General features: G+C 38.3%; 1 protein-coding gene across 6 annotated transcripts in view; it reads left to right on the top strand.

Annotated features, from left to right (window-relative positions):
• The window catches only part of LOC104605235 (DNA mismatch repair protein MutS, type 2), a 108,653-nt gene that overhangs the window by 66,396 nt on the left and 22,658 nt on the right, over positions 1–19,599 (top strand). For 3 of the 6 annotated variants that reach the window (XM_088895899.1, XM_088895898.1, XM_088895901.1), the window contains 6 exons: positions 4,890–5,020; positions 5,172–5,254; positions 6,305–6,408; positions 7,203–7,273; positions 16,086–16,390; positions 16,667–16,747. In XM_088895899.1, the coding sequence (XP_088752025.1) occupies positions 4,890–5,020; positions 5,172–5,254; positions 6,305–6,408; positions 7,203–7,273; positions 16,086–16,390; positions 16,667–16,747 (775 nt within the window). Of the gene's footprint in view, positions 1–4,889; positions 5,021–5,171; positions 5,255–6,304; positions 6,409–7,202; positions 7,274–16,085; positions 16,391–16,666; positions 16,748–19,599 lie in introns of those variants that run through there. The other 3 variants (XM_010269913.3, XM_088895900.1, XM_019199085.2) reach the window with 2 other exon arrangements.

The raw sequence follows: 19,599 nt of genomic DNA, 5'->3' as shown, positions 1-19,599 counted from the left end.
ATTAATTATTGGGCCTAAACTTGTTTAATGTTTTATTTGTCTAGGTGTCCCATCACTAATCAGGGGCATTCTAGTCCATTCATGTAACATTATTTGGTAAACATCTATATAAGATTGTAGGGTCGGCTGAAGTAGTTGAGCCGCCATTCTCAAACTTTCTTCTCTTCTTCTTCTTCTTCGGCTGCTGTGTTCCAGCAAACAGAAACATCATCTACCTTTGAGTTAGGAACATCAAAATCATGAAGAATAATAGAACTATTTGGACACTTGGCTACTTGTTTAAAATAGGAGACCTATTCAAGAAAAATAAAATTTCTTGAGATACACACATGATGAAGAGTTAGATCATAACAAAGACCCTTGTGATTACAATTGTAACCTAAGTAGGCACACATAGTAGATTCAGTTGACAATTTGATGTATTCATGTATAGGGAGGTGAACAAAACAAACACAACCAAAGACATGTAGAGCTAAGTAATCTGGAGGACGATGATATGACTGTTGAAAAAGAGAAACATTGGAAAGAGTAAGAGAAGGCCGACTATTTAAAGATATATCAAGGTAGCTAAAAGATCAACCTAGAAAGTAGGGGAAACATTGGAACCCTGAAGACTGACTATTCACTTTGCTATACCATTTTGTTGTGGTATGCTAGGACATGGTTGTTAAAGAAAATTGATTGTTGGGATAGAAACCATATGAGCTCAAAAGATCTTGAGATTGATTATCCATGTAGTCTACCCCTAAACTTGAGCATGATTTTAGAAAAAAAAAAATGAGTCTCAAGCATAGACAAAAAGAAAAAGTAAAATAAGGAAGAGTTTCACTTTTCTTTCTTGAAAAACCGATTCATGTAAATGAGTATTTTACTCTTCTTTTCTTTCTCAACCATACAAAATATTTGAATCCCGTTCGAGATAAGATGAGTATTCTACTCTTGCTTATAGAAACATGTAATATAGGATTTTGTTGAGGACTCAAAAGGGGGTAATTTACTCTTCTAAAAAGTAGAACGAACAACTGCAGCTAGTTTATTGGTACAAGGGTGATGCAAACAATGATGCCAAAGATGTTAAAAGGTATCATGAAAAGTGAAAAAGAAGCAAAAAAACAATCATTTGATGAAGAGTTACAATCAAATTCCAATGTAAAGATACGTCCAACCTTTAGACTCCTCCATGTCACTCTCTCAATGAGTTAGTCCTCAATCAAACAACCACTACATGAGAAATGAGCATCATACCCATTGTCAACAAGCCGTTGAATAGAAATCAGATTGGTAGTGAGTTTAGGTACAAGAAGTGTGTGCTTTATTGACAATGAGCCAAAAGGAGTACTAGAAAGGGTCAAGTGTCAATAGCAATTTGAAGTTTATCATCATTATTAGTGACAATTTTATTATTACCAGAATAAGGAGTGTGACCTGGCTAGGTGAAACACATGTCGTGATTTGATGCTCCAGAATCAATGATCCAAAGAGGACTAACAGGAGAACTAAAATAACAAGGCTTACCAAAAAGTCGTGCTGTCAAAAGACCATAGATGCTTGAGGAATATGCCTTGAAGAGGACCAAGAGGTTGTAGAAGTTCCAGAAGAAATGCGTTTCATCTATAGTGGCCTGATATTCTTTGTATCCCTTCCTCCCCTGAAATGATTTGGCTCTGCATTCCATTCACCACTTTCCCTACCCAAAAATTCCATTTCTTATAGTATGAAGCAATGTGACCATATTCTTTGTATTCATGACATTGCACGCGAGAAAAATCTCTAATACTAGTTCCTTTGCCATTAGAAGTTTGTGCTAGAAAGGCTACATCAGGTTCCTTCAACAATTTCCTGAGAATAGCATCCATATCATCAATAACACCCCAATTGGGTAGGTGCAACTGCATAGCTTTTCATTCCTTGTTAATCTTCTAAAACTTTTGGTTAAAAATAAAATTATTAATGAAATATATCATCGGTAATTTTCTTATCCCTTTGAGTATGCATTAATATTATCATACTCCATCTTGAACTTCTTTTTATTGGAAGATAAATAAAATTAAATTAAAACCAAAAATAGGATACAAGAAAAGTTGATAAGCAATCACCTGAATGAAAAGATACAACACCCAGAGAACGTCCGACTAAAGCTTAAGACACCCAGATATGCCAAACCATCCCATCAAAACCAGACCCACAAAATCAAACCCCATACAATGCGGAATGAAACGACATGTAACAACAAACAAGCACAAACATACACCCATACAATACCCAAAGCAAAACAAAACTATCCCCAACTTATACCCATAACGAACCCCAACGAATGCTGAATCAGCAAATCTACTTGTTAGTTTTTTGATTATCATCTTCCTGTTGTCTTCTGACTGCACTTCTGAGATTCCTTACTTTCTTGTTAGGTCCAAGGCCAAATATTCCTCCTTTTATCCTTGCAAAACCTTTGAAACTGGTATCTGCTTTTGGCTTCTCTTACTCTTCTGCGTTTTGAATCTTCTAACTATATTTAAAGTTCCAACGGCTTCTTTCATCTTCCCCTTCTAATTCTGACCCCTAACCGTAATACCCTCCCTCTCCACATCCTCCTCCTTGACGTTATTCTCATCGCCTCCATCATACTTTTCCACCCCTTGATTTATTAAATTACTTGAATTGCAATCAGCCACTGTATCTTATTGATTTTCGACCTCCCCATTTCTTTCCTCCACAGACTTGAAGGCTTCCTTCGTGTATTCTTCCCCTCCTAAGAAAAATAGACCCAGAATTCTGCCAGCTTCCACTTCCTTATTCACTACTTTTTCAATGTCACAAGTACCCTCCACCTTTTGTGTCTCATCTATCATCGGATCACCCTCACTTTCCTCCCCTGGGTCCTCCCCTGAATACAATTTCAGTCCCCTTTCTCTGTTTTATTCCAAGGGAAAAGTTCTGTATCTTTTCCTTTTCAACATTCTGACCCCACCCCCGCTATTGTTTCCTATCCCCTTGCTTCCCCCTCCTCATTTCCTGCTCCTTTCTCCACTCCAGATGGAACTTCTGGGCCACATATGTTTGCTGATATACTTTCTTCAAATTATCCACATGGATCTCGCTGTCTGAAATCCCCAAAGTTGATAGGCAATAGTCATTATCAATTGAACCCCACAACCAGGAATCAGTTTGAGTATTATTAGCCTCCCACTTTTCTATTTGCTAAGCAGACTTCTCATCAGGTTGGGCCTTTGTCCCATCAAGTAATTCCCAAAGCCTTGTACTTTCACATAAAATTGAAACTGGAATAGGTACATGATATAGTTCTGTCCATCAAACCGAACTGAGATAAGTTCAGACTTGCCAGGGGTCATTTTGGGTTCCAAATCTTGCTAAACCAGGCTGAAACTCTAGTCATTAGGGCAAATATTTATCATGAGGGATCAGAACTCTCAACCTGATTGTATTTCAGTTCTTAGAACCCGGAATAGTAAGGAAACATCACAACTAGAGTTCTAAAAACAAATCTGGTCCAAACCAGAAAATTCTGGTGTCAAATATGCTTCAATGTGGAGTCTATTAAACTCCTACAACCAAAAAGTATCGAGCTTGCACAAGCGTAGGCTGAAAGGTCATAAAAAATGGCATGTAATCTAGATTTTCCCCCTGAACACTGAGATATGCAAGGAGATCAGAACTGCCCTTCTAAATATCCTGTTTCTTGGCTGAAAGAAGAAACCACAATAGAACCCCAAAGAGTACCCTAAAAATTTGACAAATATATGTAGTTTTCTTAAAATACCTCCTAATAAATCTTTATCAACAAGAAGACTTCTCACGAGGATCTAAACAGCTTCACTCAACTTGGCGTGATCAACTCTGTGAACAATAACAGCAAGAAACCTAGAGCAGAATGAACAACTTCTCTTGCTTCCTCCAAGTCACATATCAGCAAGAATCATGGACAGATTACAAGAGCCTTATCATATGGGCATATTACATAAAGAAGAAGGATACCCCCATCCCCAAAGAGCACATTTTATTGGACATGCCCAAAGCTATGTGCAATTATATATCCTTATCATATGTCATATGGACAGATTACAAGAGCCTACATGCATCCTATTGTAATACAATGAGATCCACCAATAAAATACATGAATGAAATAAAAATAAAATACAACCCTATTTACAATGAAAAAGAAAAAAAAAGTCTTCTATATGATCAGTCCAGAAAGAAATACAAAAATTCACCCAGTTTCAGTTCCCAACCAAGATGCAGATATGCAGAAAATAAAAATTTGAGGGATCAATCAGATACATCCTCTATCCTGTTCTCATACCATGTAGTTTATTATGGAAATATTAGAGAAGAGAGAAGAGGGGAGAAAAGAGAGATAGACAAGAGAATGAAAGAATCTTTGTTGGACTGGTGTTGTCCACTCTATTGTTATATTAGGGTGGCTTAATAAAAGGTAAAAAGATTACTATACCCCTCCATGCGATAAAGTACAAATTCAACAAGAACTTTTAAAATATGAAAATGATTATTACAAATTATACTATAAAAAAACTAAGTATAATTGAAATTTAATTAAACACAAATTTTGAGAAATGACTTTTAGCTTCAAGAACTCAAGATAAACTCATAAAATAATCATTACATGGGATACCCATGTGTGTATCCAGGATTTTATGAAATGGAGGGCCATATCCCCGTTTCCCATATTCATGTCCCTATCGGTATCCATATCTGGCATTATGGGTATTTACTTAGTCCATGGACTTGAGTAGGCTGGACAACAGCTGACTTACCTATCCTTTTCTTTCTTCTTTTATCTCCAAATGGAGTTTTCAATCCCTTTACTGCTATTGCTTATGATCCTTTTCATCCCTTTTTTTTGTATCACTAGGTTGGTGCTGGCACAAATCCACTAGAAGGAGCAGCACTGGGAATGTCACTTCTGGAATCTTTTGCTGAAACTCGTGCCTTATTGGCAATAGCCACAACGCATCATGGCGAGCTCAAAACTCTAAAATATAGGTATTTGATGTCAGTTCTGAAGATGGTGCTGTTGTTTTGAAAAGTCCCTGTACATCTCATTTGAAGATGCTGTTTTGAGCATTTGTTTCCAGCTGGCAGGCTATTATATAGGCTGTAACCTTGAAGGTTTACAGTAGCTTTTCTTTTACAGTAATGGTGCCTTTGAGAATGCATCTGTTGAATTTGATGAAGTGAACTTAAAGCCAACTTATAAGATACTCTGGGGAGTTCCAGGTTCTCTCTCTCTCTCTCACATACACACATACACACACACACACACAACATTGACTATGGTTAATTTGTGCAATACTGGGTGCTTTGAATGTTATAAATGCTTAAAATATCTAAGTTTTTCAATGATACTAGATTGCATATCAACTCCTCTTGTACGTATTTGTGACATCTGAACATGCTTATTGTATCTGTTATCTCTAAAATTTGTTTTATATGCAATACTATTTTCAGTTGGGAATGATCACAAGTCTAGTCATTATAATCGTGGTTTAAAATGTCCATAAGCCTCCTAGTATTTCCATGACATATTCCCAATCGATAGGTACTGAAACTAAATTTACTGGAATAGACATATTCCCCAGGGAAAGCTACCAGTGCCATGTGGAGTAGCTAAGTTATTGCCCACCTAATATACCTGATTAACACTTTGAAACAGGTCAAAATTCTTTTCTATCATGAAGTTAGATCTTAGTTTTTTATTTGTATAATATATTATTTGGTTGAGTATTTGGAACAAGGCAATAATTTAAAAGGGTCTACCTATGCCTCTGTATCATTACATAAAATAGCATAATAGCATTCTATATTTTTACATATCACAATGCTTCCACTATGTTTACAATTTTTAGAATATTTCCATATGCGTTTTCTGATATTTCTGACATGTTTTCAATATTTTGACAACTGATATTTTCCACTGATACTGACATTTTAAACCTTGATTACAATATATGCTGAAAACTTGTAAGAATCATCAAGAAGTCAAACTTATTGACGTGTAAAAACTTGAATTCATGCTATCATAAACTTGTGCAACTTGGGATGAATTTGTGACCACTGGAATTTGCATAGTTTCCAAGAAAACTAAACTTTCTGCTGTTTCTAATGTTGGTACCCACACAATCATATATTTTATATTTGCATTATACAAGTAATAGACAACTTTAAATTTATATGTTAAGTTTCTTACAGTTAGATGCTTCTTATTGAAAACAGATAGCCTCTAGCTCTCTTTTTTACGAAAGAATTGATGATGAGTTTTCACTGCAGGACGTTCAAATGCAATCAATATTGCCAAAAGATTAGGACTACCTAGCATAATTATAGAAAATGCTCGTGAACTATATGGAACAGCTAGTGAAGAGATTAATGGGGTAATGTTCAGTAGTTTATGGAAATGCTTTAACACCTTTGGTGCTTCTTAATTACGAACTGCTAAACAAACATTAGATATGAAACCATTGTCCCTCATTGCAATCTAACTTAACCATCATATTTATATTGTAGGATGTAAGGACACATGAAAGCTACAGCTATAAGTTTTTGAAATACAAAATAGTGAAAATTTTGCTAATGTGCCTTTTTTATTGTTTGCACTGATCATAGATGAATTGACAAACACATTCAAGAAGCCCCATGGTGCATGTTGTTTGTGGATGGCATTGTTTTAACTGATGAAAATAATACCAACTAATGATGACTCAGTTAGCAAGGTCCTTGGCTGATTGTATCAGAGGCATAGGATCAAATCCCACTGTTATTAAGGTTGGGGGACCATGGTTGTGGGTGACAAGCTACCCCCTATTGTTTAATGAAGGATTGAATGCAAAATTAGGTATATAACAAATACCTCAGAAACAAGAGGTTTTAAAATAAGTAGGAATAAAACAGAAAATGTGTTATGTAAATTTTAAAATAATAGGAGTACAATTCACGTCAGAGTCAATTTGGAAGAGACAAAGAAATCTGAAAAGGGTGTGTCAAGCATACCACACGCCCAAAATGATTTGAATTATATATCAGAGAATTACATAAAGGATAAAGGACCATTGTACCCTTCTCAAATACAAAAGAAAAGACTATGAAAACAAAATATGTTAAGTTACTAATCCAAAAGAAACTAGTGTTATCCTTTAATGATATGTTATGTATCCTTTACTTCATGCAGGTAATAATTGATATGGAAAGGTTTAAGCAAGATTTTGAAGAGCACATTCGTCAAGCGCAACACTATCTAAAGTAAGAATCTTATTGGTTTAATGGCATGTTTGAGAAGAAACTAATAGTGTGTCATATAATGGTGTACTAATGCTATGTGATAAGGATAATGCAGTTATTTGGAAATAAAACAAAATTGTGTTGGAAATATGCTAAGGAAAGACTATTTGACCTGGCTATTACGGAAACACCTTTGCTTGTCTGTTGATTAAAGGCATCCAATCAGCTTGTTTGTCTAGTGGGTCCTACATGGGATTTATTGTTTCACATTTCAGTTCAAATTTTATAAACCATGTCTACTTGTTCTCTCAAACACACTATATACTACAACACTTGCATTACAAAAGCGACTGAATGCTTATGGTACATGAATATGTATAGGCAATGGGTTTTTGTAGCTAGGCCATTTCATGATCTTCCCTAAATGACCTAGGAGTCATCCATGTGGTAAATTATTTTGGAGTGCAAAAGGAGTTTCCATATTCCTCTTCCCAGTTCCTACCCTTCATTCATGAAAAGAAATTTCCATAAGATACATTGCCACATTCCAAATAAACCCTCTTCCATGAACAACTTTAATTGAAAGCAATGTTCTAAGACTCAGACTGGACACAAAAGTGGAATCTTTACAGGGCCACAGGTCAAATGGTTTGACCATGAGTCACATAAAAACCATATATAATAGATTTTATAAGCTAAAATAGACTTGTAAGTGGCGACTAGATGGTCGAAGTGTTTTTTTATCTGATATAAATGACTAGGGTTCAAATCTTTCAACTTGAAATTTTTCAAAATTGGGCCCTCAACAAAACAAACCAGCCCACTCAACACTCCCCCCCAAGTTGGGAGTAAATGTCACGCATTCCCAACTTGCGTAGATCATGCTCCAGCTTGTTCTTTGCAACACCCTTTGTGAGAACATCAGCGAGCTGCAGATCAGAAGCAATGTATGGAAGTCAGACTTCTCCAAAAGATACCCTTTCTCTGATAAAATGTCTATCCACTTCAATGTGCTTAGTTCGGTCATGCTGGACTAGGTTATGGGCAATGTTAATTGCTGCTTGGTTATCACAGTATAGCATCATGGGTTCTTCTGCCTGCACACCAATTTCTTCTAACAGAAAACGGAACCAGAGAAGTTCTGAAACTCCATGTGCCATGGCCCTGTATTCGGCTTCAGCACTTGATCTTGCCACCACTGTTTGTTTCTTACTCTTCCATGAGACTAGGTTACCCCCAACTAGGGTGCACACTCCTGAAGTTGATCTCCTGTCATCAAGGCATCATACCCAATCGGCATCTGTACAAGCCTCTAGTTTCAACTGTCCATGATCAGTAAACAATATGCTTCTTCCTAGATGCCCCTTCAAATAAGCAAGGATCTTGTCAACTGCCTCCCAATGCTGGACTCGTGGGGCATGCATGTATTGACTTACTACACTCACTGCATAGGAGATGTCTGGTCTTGTCATACACAAGTATAGCAGCCGACCCACAAGTCTCTGATATCTCCCAATGTCCTTTACCGGTTCACCTTCTATTGCACTGATTTTATGGTTCTGATCAATAGGGGTGCTAATTGCCTTTGTTCCAAGCTTCCCTGTCTCTTGAAGAAGGTCCAAGACATACTTCCTTTGAGAGATAAAAATTCCATATTTTGATCTTGCAACTTCGATGCCTAAGAAGTATCTCAGTTCTCCAAGATCCTTAATTTCAAATTCCTTATGTAGGTTCCTCTTCAGACTATCAATCTCACTCAGATCATTCCCAGTGACAACAATATCATCCACATAAACAATTAGAACTAACACCAGAGATCCCCTGCGCTTCACAAACAAAGTGTGATCAGATTGAGTTTGAGTGTAGCCAAAAACAATCAAGGCCTTTCTGAATCTGTCAAACCATGCTCTGGGAGATTGTTTCAAGCCATATAGTGACTTCTTAAGCCTGCATACCTTTCCCTTTTCAGTATCATTGTAGAAACCAGCAGGAAGATCCATATACACTTCTTCTTGCAGATCCCCATTTAGGAAAGCATTCTTTACATCCAGTTGAAACAAGGGCCAAGAGTATGAGGCAGCAAGGAAAAGGAGTATCCGAACGGAGGTCATCTTTGCAACTGGCGCAAAGGTCTCTAAATAATCAATGCCATAGGTCTGTGTGTATCCTTTTGCGACAAGTCTTGCTTTGTACCTCTCTATACTTCCATTTGCCTTATATTTTACTGTGTAAACCCATTTGCATCCAACTGTCTCCTTGCCTTCTGGTAAGTCCACAATGTCCCATGTCTGATTCTTAATCAAAGCTTTCATCTCTTCCTGCATAGCCGTCTTCCACTCAGGTTTGGAGAGAGCCTCACTAACACCCTTGGGTATAGACACTGAATCAAAAGAAGAGAGAAAAGCACGGTAGGAAGGAGAAAGTCCACTGTAGGATAAGTACTGTGAAATACAATGGGCAGTACACTTTCTCTTCCCTTTTCTAAGAGCAATAGGGAGATCAAGGTTATTTGTAACAGAGTTAGTAGGATCAATGGGAACTGAAATAGTAGCAGGATCAAGAGGAATACCTGAATTCGTATTAGTCAAATCTGGAGTCTCCAAGGGATCGACAAGAAGTGATGTGAGTTCTGCTGTAGTGGAATCAACCGCCTTGTGAAGTCTCTGTCGTGAGTAATGCTGAGAAACAGAGCGCAAAGGAGGTGGCAAGGTAGGTGGCACCGGGTGGTGGTCAAGCATAGGAGGTGACACAGGGACTGGAAATGGAAGAGGGATAGACTGCTGACTTACTTTCCCAAAACACTCCCCCTGAGAAGGATTCTGTGAGAAGAAGTACGTGGATTCAAAAAAGGTGACATCCATGGTAACATATCAATTCCCAGAGACTGGATCATAGCAGCGGTACCCTTTTTGATTCTCTGCATATCCAAGGAAGACACACTTCTTTGCCTTGGGATCAAGCTTCGAGCGGTGAGGACCAAGGATGTGTGCAAAGCAGACACACCCAAACACTCTAAGAGGAACATGAAACATCTCCCCCTGAGGAAAAAGAAGGCTGAATGGAGTGCTGAATCCAAGTATACGAGAAGGCACCCTGTTAATCAGATATACTGCTGTGAGAACTGCATCACCCCAAAACCGAACCGGAACCGTAGATGTGATCATCATGCTTTTTGCGGTCTCAACAATGTGTTTGTTCTTCCTTTCTGCAACACCATTCTGTTGTTAACTGTAGGAACAGCTGCTCTGATGGACAACACCATACTCTAACAAGTACGAGGCAAGATGTCTTTCAAAATATTCCCTGGCATTGTCAGATCTAAACACCTTTATTCTTGTTCCAAACTGTGTTAGTACCATCTGATGAAATTGCCGCACCAAGGATGGTACTTCATCGTGGGATTTCATCAGGTAAATCCAAGAGTATCGAGAAAAATCATCCACAAATAGGAGGAAATAGCGATAGCCTCCCATAGAAGGAACATGGTAAGGACCCCACACATCCGAATGAATAACATAAAAAGAAGAAGAACATCTTTTATTACTAGGTTTAAAAGAATGTCTACAATGTTTTCCAAGTTGACAACCTTCACACTCCATAATTGACAGACTAACAGACTCAAAAAGTTTTGGAAACAAAGTACTCAAAGAAGAAAAGGACAAATCGCCCAAACAATTATGCCAAAGCATAATCTGACTCACAGATCCTGACTCACTGTCCTTGCTAACATGATGACTCTAGTGTGGGGGAACATCCAAGAGGTAGATTCCATTCACTTCACGACCACTCCCAATCGTCCTCTTTGAATCCAAATCCTGCAAAATACAACGTCCAGGAGAAAAAATTACTGAGCAGTTCAAATTCTTAGTCAAACTACTAACAGATAACAAATTTGTGCTCAATCCGGGAACATGAAGGAAAGAGGGTAAACAAATAGAATCATTAATCTTGAAAGATCTCTTCCCAGCAATAGGAACATGGGATCCATCAACTGTGGAGACCCTATCTCTGCTAGAGCAGAGCTGGTAAGAGGAAAAAATAGTGAGCTTTGGGTCATGTGCTCCGAGCCTCTAGAATCTATAATCCAAGGAGGTCCTTCCTTACCTGAAGTGGAAACATAATTTGCAGTGACGTGTGAACTACCTGTGTGAGCAAAGGAGGTAGAGTGAGCTCCACCAGTGCCACCCAATCTAACTGTAGTAATGGTTCCAGCACCCCCTCCCACTGGTCTCATTTCACTCCTAGGCTTATTTTCAACTCTATGGCCCTCCATGCTTCTCAAAAAGGGTAAAGAAAATAACTAAAAAATGCAGCAAGATCAAACAAGACACCCTTTGGAACCAACAACCCTTTCTTGGTGTCCTAGGCTTTCTTCCCACAAAAAAGGAATTTTTTGTGGGATGGGAGAAGAGAGAGAAAAGACAACCGCCCTCTCTAGAAGCCTCCAAACCACGTGGGACTTGAATCACCCCTTACAAAAAACTCCAAGGAACCCTAAAAAACTAGGGCGCCACTTCCTAGGTCAAAATTGAAGAGTCCAGCAAAAACAAGACTCTTCCCCTTTCTTTAGTTTTTCCTGATTCTGATGAGAAACCCTAGACCAGCTATAGGGCACACAGATCCATCAAGAAAATCCAAAAACTGGGCTTACCTAAGAGCTTCGATCAGCCTCTCATGGACGCCCGGATCTTGCGGAATAGAATGGGCAAATTTCAAAAATTTCTCCCATTCCCCCTAGGAATCGCATTCCCTATTTTTAGAAAAATCATATTTTCAATGATCAATCTTGAACCAAGAACTGAACCAAATCTGAACAAAAGCAGTAGGAGAGGGATATACCTGATACAGAGAAGTAGTATCTCCCAATGGAGGTGTTCATTCCCAATGAAGGATCCAAAGACTGCTCCCACTGAAAATGGCGCAGTGCAGGATGGAGCAAAATCAGTAGTGTTCTTCCCAAGAACCTAATCCTTCGCAAGAATTAGTAGGAAGGCACGTGAGCACAACTTCCTATCAGTCCCTTCACAAGAAACTGGTATCAAGATCCAGTCTTGATTTCTCCCATTGAACTGGAGATCGAACTGGCAGGTGAGGCGGCGGCAGGAAGGAGGCGGCAAGAGAGAATTTTCGCAGGTGTGCTGAATTCTCTCTTCTGTGATTTCAGCTCTGAAGATTTTGTGATGTCTAAAGGCTGCTGCCCCCTCCTCCTTTTATAAGCTCAAAGGGATCAGCTCCTAATCTCATTAGGAGTTGCTGATCCAAATCATATTTGGATCAGAATTCCCTTTAAGTGATAAGGGTAAACCCTTATCTTATCTGCAGATTAGATCAGCCCTCTCCCAATCTTATTAGGAGCTTTCCAGATCTAAATCATATTCAGATCTAGACTCTCTGAGTGGATAGGGTTTAGACCCAATCCCATCTGCTGATTCAATCTCAGAATGGGCTTTAGGCCCATTAAGGTATGTGCTCACTTAGCCTTCCAAACTGTTGCCCACTTGGGCTTCCTTGTATGGCGTGGGACCCAAACATTGATCTACACATCAGCCACATGGGTTCAACCCAGCCTTTGTTACAAGGCCTGGCCGAATACACTGTTATGGACAGTGCACCCCCTGAAACCCATCACATGGGCTCTATGGGCCCAACACTTACCCATAGGGCCAAGCCACCTTGTAACACCCAGGGACTGTGGGCAGATGCAAGATTAGCCCATCAGGTATTACCCTCAATGGTCTTACACTTAACCTCTCAGCCCATAATGATCAAACACTGCTCGACAAGAGAGGACCTCTCCCTCGGCTGCAAGGAACAGTGTTGCACTCTCTGCTCACATGGATCCCGGGAATTAAAACATTTTGCAAACATTTCAAAACCACAACATATATATATATATATATATATATATCTGTATATAAATATATTTTGCAAAAAACAAATTTCAGCGATTGAAATCAACTGCCAGCAGTTTGGTTTCCATCTGAGAGAGTGCATCCCCGATTATTACCCTTGTCCGATAAAGGGGCTGATCCTGTCACTATGATCACCCACTCAGATGAATTCTCAGACTGTCCAAACATACCCAGGTTTTGACCCCCGCTAAGGATCTCACTGATTGGCATATCAAAGGCAGCCCAATCCGACACCTAGTGCAGTATCATAATCGAGTCTAGGGGTAGGGTGTAACTTTCCAGTTTTGCCCATCAATCTCCAAGGTCCAGGGCAATACTGGAAATCTGGTCCGGTTCAAAGGTTCTATCAATCCTACACTGCATGTGCCTTGAGTCTCACCCTAGTGGCTGAGACAGGCCACCCCAACAATTGGCAGCACACCAGTGTCAGTCTTCGCAGGATAAATCTCCCCAGACTTACCCAATGGCTGTGAACATTCTAAACTAACACGAGTCTCATAAGTGTCCAGTTTAAGGGTATTACACAGAAACACACCACAGGAACATGAATCAAATATGTACTTTATTCATTTACAATAAATTCATAATGTACATCATTCTGATTGGAGCTAAGGGCATACAACTGTCTAACAAGGGCTGCATGAGAGAACAACTTCAAGAACCTTCAACTTGCTCTGATACCAAGTAGAAACCACTATTTGCTTATTCAATCAAGCTTCTTGCAAGAGAAAGAGGGGGAAGGTGAAGATTTCAGCAGTAGAGAAGGATGGAGAAGAAGAAAAGAGTAGGAGGTCAACTAGAGTTATGAGAAAGTTAACCCTAGCCGCCAACCCCTCATTATATTTATATTTAACTTAAAGATGAGATATTACAAGGATGCCCTTAGTAGGGCGGCTACTAAAACTGAATAGTCACAACTTTAAAAAATAAAAACTAATGGGCCAAAGGCCCAACAACTTCCTAATTAAATAAAACAAACAAAAGACAAATCGGGCCCTCAACAAAACAAACCGGCCCACTCAACAAAAGTAAAAGAGAACTTATTAGAAAAATAAAAGTAAAGCTTTAGAGTTGTACTACCTAGGAAAAATCTTTAAAACTATATAAAGGCATTAGAGAGAATACTCATACAATAACCAAAAAAATGATTCCTAAGGTGAGAATATACAAAATTTCGAAAGACACCTATTAGAACCTATAAATCATCTCAGTGGTCCAGTTTAAAGTGTTTAGAGGTTGGGAAGATTTAGTGAAGAATAAGAGGAAGAGAAGATAAGAAAAGAGAGATATGAAAGATAAAATTGTTGGGTGTAGCCCTCTGATTAGCATTTATATAAATGTACATAAATTGCAATATAACGCTTAATTTCCATAATGACTAAAATACCCTTATAGTAGTGGTTCTTAATTCTTCTCCTAAAGCTGAGCATAAATGTTATATATGCCCAGCTTGCATAGGTTATCTTCCAACTTGGACTGTTGGACACTCTAAATTCATCAAGTTGAGCTTTTGACTTCACAATAGGTATGAAGTGCTTATCTACTTCAATGTTTGATGCTATCATGTTGTACTGGATTATTGGCAGTATTTATATAGCAGTCAAATTATCAAAGTATAACTTCATTGGGACTTAAAAGTTTGCACCCAACTTAGAGGAGTTCTCAACCATAACTTAGAAACCATATGTTAACTCTATACTCAGCTTATACTTGATCTAGAAACCACAAATTGTTTCTTGCTTCTCTAAGAAATAACATTACCTCCTACAAAGGTCCATTAACCGAAAATAGATCCCCTTTATCCTTTTGTATAGGATGGAAATGCAAAGGACCTGTGCACATACAGGTACATTTTTTATATGCAATTGAGGCTCCTATCCCTACTTTCTGAATTTTATTACAATCGCTATACCATTTATAAAAAATATGAATAATGAAAAATCAGGTTTGTTCTAGATTTAGGATGTAGTGGGCATGATGTTAAGAAAATGGAAATTAGTGCAAAGAGTTCACTTTACCATCATTAGTATCATTAATTTTTTGTTAATTTCCCTACTTTATTCAAGGTTTTCAAGAAAACTTTGATGACTATGACAGTTTGCCTTCCCAGTGATTTAGAAGGTGCACCTAGGTGCACAGTTGAGGTGCATTTTAGGGTACACACCTCGCCTAGTTCCTAGGAGTAGCACTTTTGCTCACTTTGCTTGCTCACCAAAGCTCCGAGAACCCCCTATTTGCTAATGTTGTTCATTCATCCATCCTAATAAAATATCTTCTTAAAAGTCAATTAAAATTGTAAAATCATTATTTTTTGTGTGAGAATTAAAAATTTAAGACCTTGACATGGATTTGTTTGGGCTTGCCTTAAGACCTATGGTACAAAAGCAGCTCGTAGAATCAGGAATGCAATACGTTTTACATCACATTAGCTACTTGAAGTAATGCATTTGAGGGGAAAAAAACATCACATTAGCTACTTGAAGTAATGCAATTGAGGGGAAAAAAAAAAGAGATTGTGGGTTTTACATGCCTGAAAATGTTTTATATGTTTGACTTATTTTTAAATTTTCATTTGAATACGATTTACATGTTATGTTTATGTATTTTAATTTTAGATAATAGTTTTTTTAAAACATTTATTTTAAAATTTTAAGTTTTATTTTTTATTAATATTATGTTTAATATTTTATTTTTGGCAATTTTCTAAATTTTCTGGCGTTTTTTTTATTTTTTTGGCATTTTTTGCATTTTTCTGCCTTGCTTCAAAAAGGCGTGTGCCTCGCCTTGCACCTTGGGCGCAAATTGCCCCTTACACTTTGCGCTTTTCAAACACCAATGAATATGTCCATCTTTTACTTTTAGAGTAGTATGAAGTTTCTCTTAAAGCTTATATATGTAATCTGTTGTGTTTGTGATTTTAGCCTTTCAAGAAAGCTCAACAAAGATCTATTGGCAGCTAAAAAGAAGATCACAGAACATGGAATTACTCAAAGCTACCAAAAGATGCATGCTATCTCTGATGTTGCAGCAAGAGCACGCTCTCTCCTTCATAAGAAATTACGGCAGCTTCGTGTATCTACCATGCAACCTTCACAGCATACTGCAACAGCTAATGGCCAGCATACTATAGAAATTAATGATCAGCACCAGGCAGCAGATAAAAGTCAGCATTCTACAACAGATGGCAGGGAAAGACCTGATTTATGCCTCAAGCAATCCCAATTAGGTATATATCCCCACTCTCTCTCCCTCTAGGGGTCATTGCTTGGTTTTATGGTAAATCTCAATCTGACAAGCATGATAACATGAATCAATATCCAGGCCACTTCTCCCAATGCCCCAAATAGCTGGGACCAACATTGGGTAATGGTTAGGGGTGATCATGGGCTGGGCTGGGGGAGTATGCCCCAAAACAAATGATTCCTTTGAAGCTTCCTGTTTTGCTAGACCATCAACCAAGAAATTGACTGATCTCTGGATCTGTCTGTTAATTTCTGTGCAGAACTGCAGCTTTCTAGCCAGCTTCCCAATCTCCCTTATAACATGTCTACTTATCCAAGAGCCTGTCTTTCTTGCTATATAGGTACTATCTTATATAGTTGGTGAGAACAGCTTATCTTGTAGTGTAGCCATTTTAAAAGTGAAAATTGTCTGCCTACCACCAAAGTTTAAATTAAGGAACTGAGATTATGAATCAAGTTTTTAAAAATCTCAAGTTCTGGTTTGTCTTGTTCTGCGAAAGGAGAAATAGGTTCTACAATGATTTTACAATTTCTTTTGAGTATTTCATTAACCTGAATAATATCCTGAAATTTTGGACATATTGCTATAAAAATGCCATTTTAATAAGAAATCAGGAAAGAAAAGAAGGGAAAAGTGAAAAAAGTGAAAGGGGTACAGAATGTTATGGTCCTTCCACCCAAACGATTGTAATTTATATTAAAGCAAATAAAGGTATTTATATACAAAGACAAGAATCCCCCTGAAACCTATATAAAAGAAAGAAAGAAACAACCATTAATAAATAACAGCAATAAATAGTGGGACCACAAGCTTAATTAGCTACAACTCTACACTCCCCCTCAAGTTGGGAATAGATATTAGTAGTTCCCAACTTCCGTAAATCTATCTCTAGCTTGACTTTGGTAACTACTTTGGTGAAGATATCAACTAGCTACATATCAAAGGCAACATAAGGAAGGCATACTTCTTGGTCAATTGATCTAATCAAATATCATTTCTCATCATCATAATATCATCAACATACATAGGCAAGAGAGTCAAGGAACTTAATAAAGAGTGTTGTCAGGCTGAACTTATACATAGCCAAACTTCTCCAAGGCAAGTCTAAATTTGTCAAGCCATACTCTTGGAGATTGCTTCAAACCATACAAAGCTTTCTTCAGTTGACAAACTTTCTTTCTAGCATTTGTATCATGAAAGCTAGGTAGCAAGTCCATATACACCTACACATCACCATTAAGGAAAGCATTCGTAACATCCATCTAGAACAATGGCCATTAGAAATTTGCAGCAAGGGACAATAATACTTTGATGATATTCATCTTAGAAACTGGTACAAAGGTTTCTAAGTAATCAATACCATAAATCTGTATGTATCCCTTAGCAACCAATTGGACCTTGTATTTGCTTTAAATACCCATCTACACCCAACAAGATTCTTCCCTCTTGGCTGATCCACTAAACCCCAAGCATCATTTTTAATAAGGGCATCCATCTCAACCTCCATTGCTTGCTTCCACTCAGGCACCACCAAGGCTTAATGTACTGTTCTAGGAATGAGTATAACAGCAACGGATGCCAAAAAGGATTTATAAGGATGGTAAAAGATGGTCATAAGGAAGAAATTTGGGAGATGCAATGGGCAGTAGATGTGGTACAATGACGCTTCCCTTTGTGAATTGCAATAGGGAGGTCAAAATCATTTGAGGGAGGTTGAGGCTCAGTGGCGATAGGTATGCCATCTGTAGTAGTCGTGGTAGTGTGTAAGGGAGTTGTAGTACCTGGATCTAGCACTGCAAAGGAGACTAGAATTGACCTAGATTATTCATGACCGAAACCAACTTGCCTCCATTGCCTATGAAACACCCTCAACTCTTTGTACTTCTGACAATTCTCTTCACACTCCCCATCAATGACCGGAATAAGTAACGAGACTTCCAGGGAAAAAATACCCTTCTCACTACTCTCCCCCTAAGATGAAACCCTAGGATAAGTACCATTTCTTCTTTCTTAGTCCCTTTTGATTCTACTTCCAGCTTTGGGTGGAATCTAGGGTTGAGGAGAACAATAAGGGATACGGATTTGGGTTGCCTGTCGTCCTTACTATCCACCCTTGAAAATGTTTTCTTGGACCCAAGTAAGGATGACTTCAGAATTTGGACCCCATCCCCCAACGGTTCCTTTTCCTATGCGTTGTTTTTTGAGACTTTGGTCCAACCTCCTGCTCCCTCTGGGCTATCTTTCCCTATTAATGAGATTTGGAGTAAACCCCTTCCTCCTCGTGTTGGTAGTTTTTGTTGGGAAACTTTCCTAGAAAGAATAAACACAAATGACATGCTTCAAAGAAAGAGACCTAATTCCTATTTACTTCCCAATAAGTGTGTTCTTTGCAAAGCTGATGGGGAATCGGCTTACCACCTTATGGTTACTTGCCCGGTTACTAAAACTGCTTGGGAGTGGGCTTCGTCCCTTTTTGGATGTACTCGGAATCCCCCCGTAAGTTTGCAAAGCTTGTTCTCTCCTTCATTCTCAAGATGGCCTAAGAAAAGAGGGAAGATCATGTGGAGAAGCATTAGGGCGGCTATGTGTTGGTCCGTATGGGAAGAGAGTAAATTTAGACTTCTTTCAGACAAAGAAAGATCTATGGAGAACTTAACTGAATTGATACACTTAAGGGTTGGTCACTGGCTGAAATCTTTGGAGCTTTTTTTAGTCTTGGCAATAAATTCGATTGAAATATGAGGAAGTAGAGAAGAGAAGGGAAGAAGAGAGAAGAGAAGAAGAAAGAAAGGAAGAAGAAAAGGTTTGGAGCAATGGAACAGTACTGGCAGTGCCAGCTTCTATTATATTATATAGGGTGGTAGAAACAAGAAGGCAAAAGACTCTTGTGCCCCTGCTGTAAGTGAGTACAATAACAGAAAAAAAAAGGCTTTAACTAGCCAAACAGACCCTAACACAAATAACTAAATTATTTCAACACTCCCCCCCCTCAAGTTGGAGCATAGATGTCAATCATGCCCAACTTGTCACACAAATCATTGTGCTGCACATGATGAAGACCTTTGGTGAAGATATCTGCAAGTTGTTCTTCTGAGCTGACATATGGAGTACACACTTCTCCATTTGCAGGTTTCTCTCTAATAAAATGCTTGTCCACTTCAATGTGTTTCGTCCGATCATGCAAGACTGGAT

The sequence above is a fragment of the Nelumbo nucifera genome, chromosome 1 (assembly GCF_055504915.1).
Source record: "Nelumbo nucifera cultivar China Antique chromosome 1, China Antique-T2T, whole genome shotgun sequence".
In the NCBI taxonomy this organism is placed as follows: Eukaryota; Viridiplantae; Streptophyta; class Magnoliopsida; order Proteales; family Nelumbonaceae; genus Nelumbo; species Nelumbo nucifera.
Note: the sequence above shows the minus strand (reverse complement) of the source record. Positions and strands in the feature narration are given on the sequence as shown.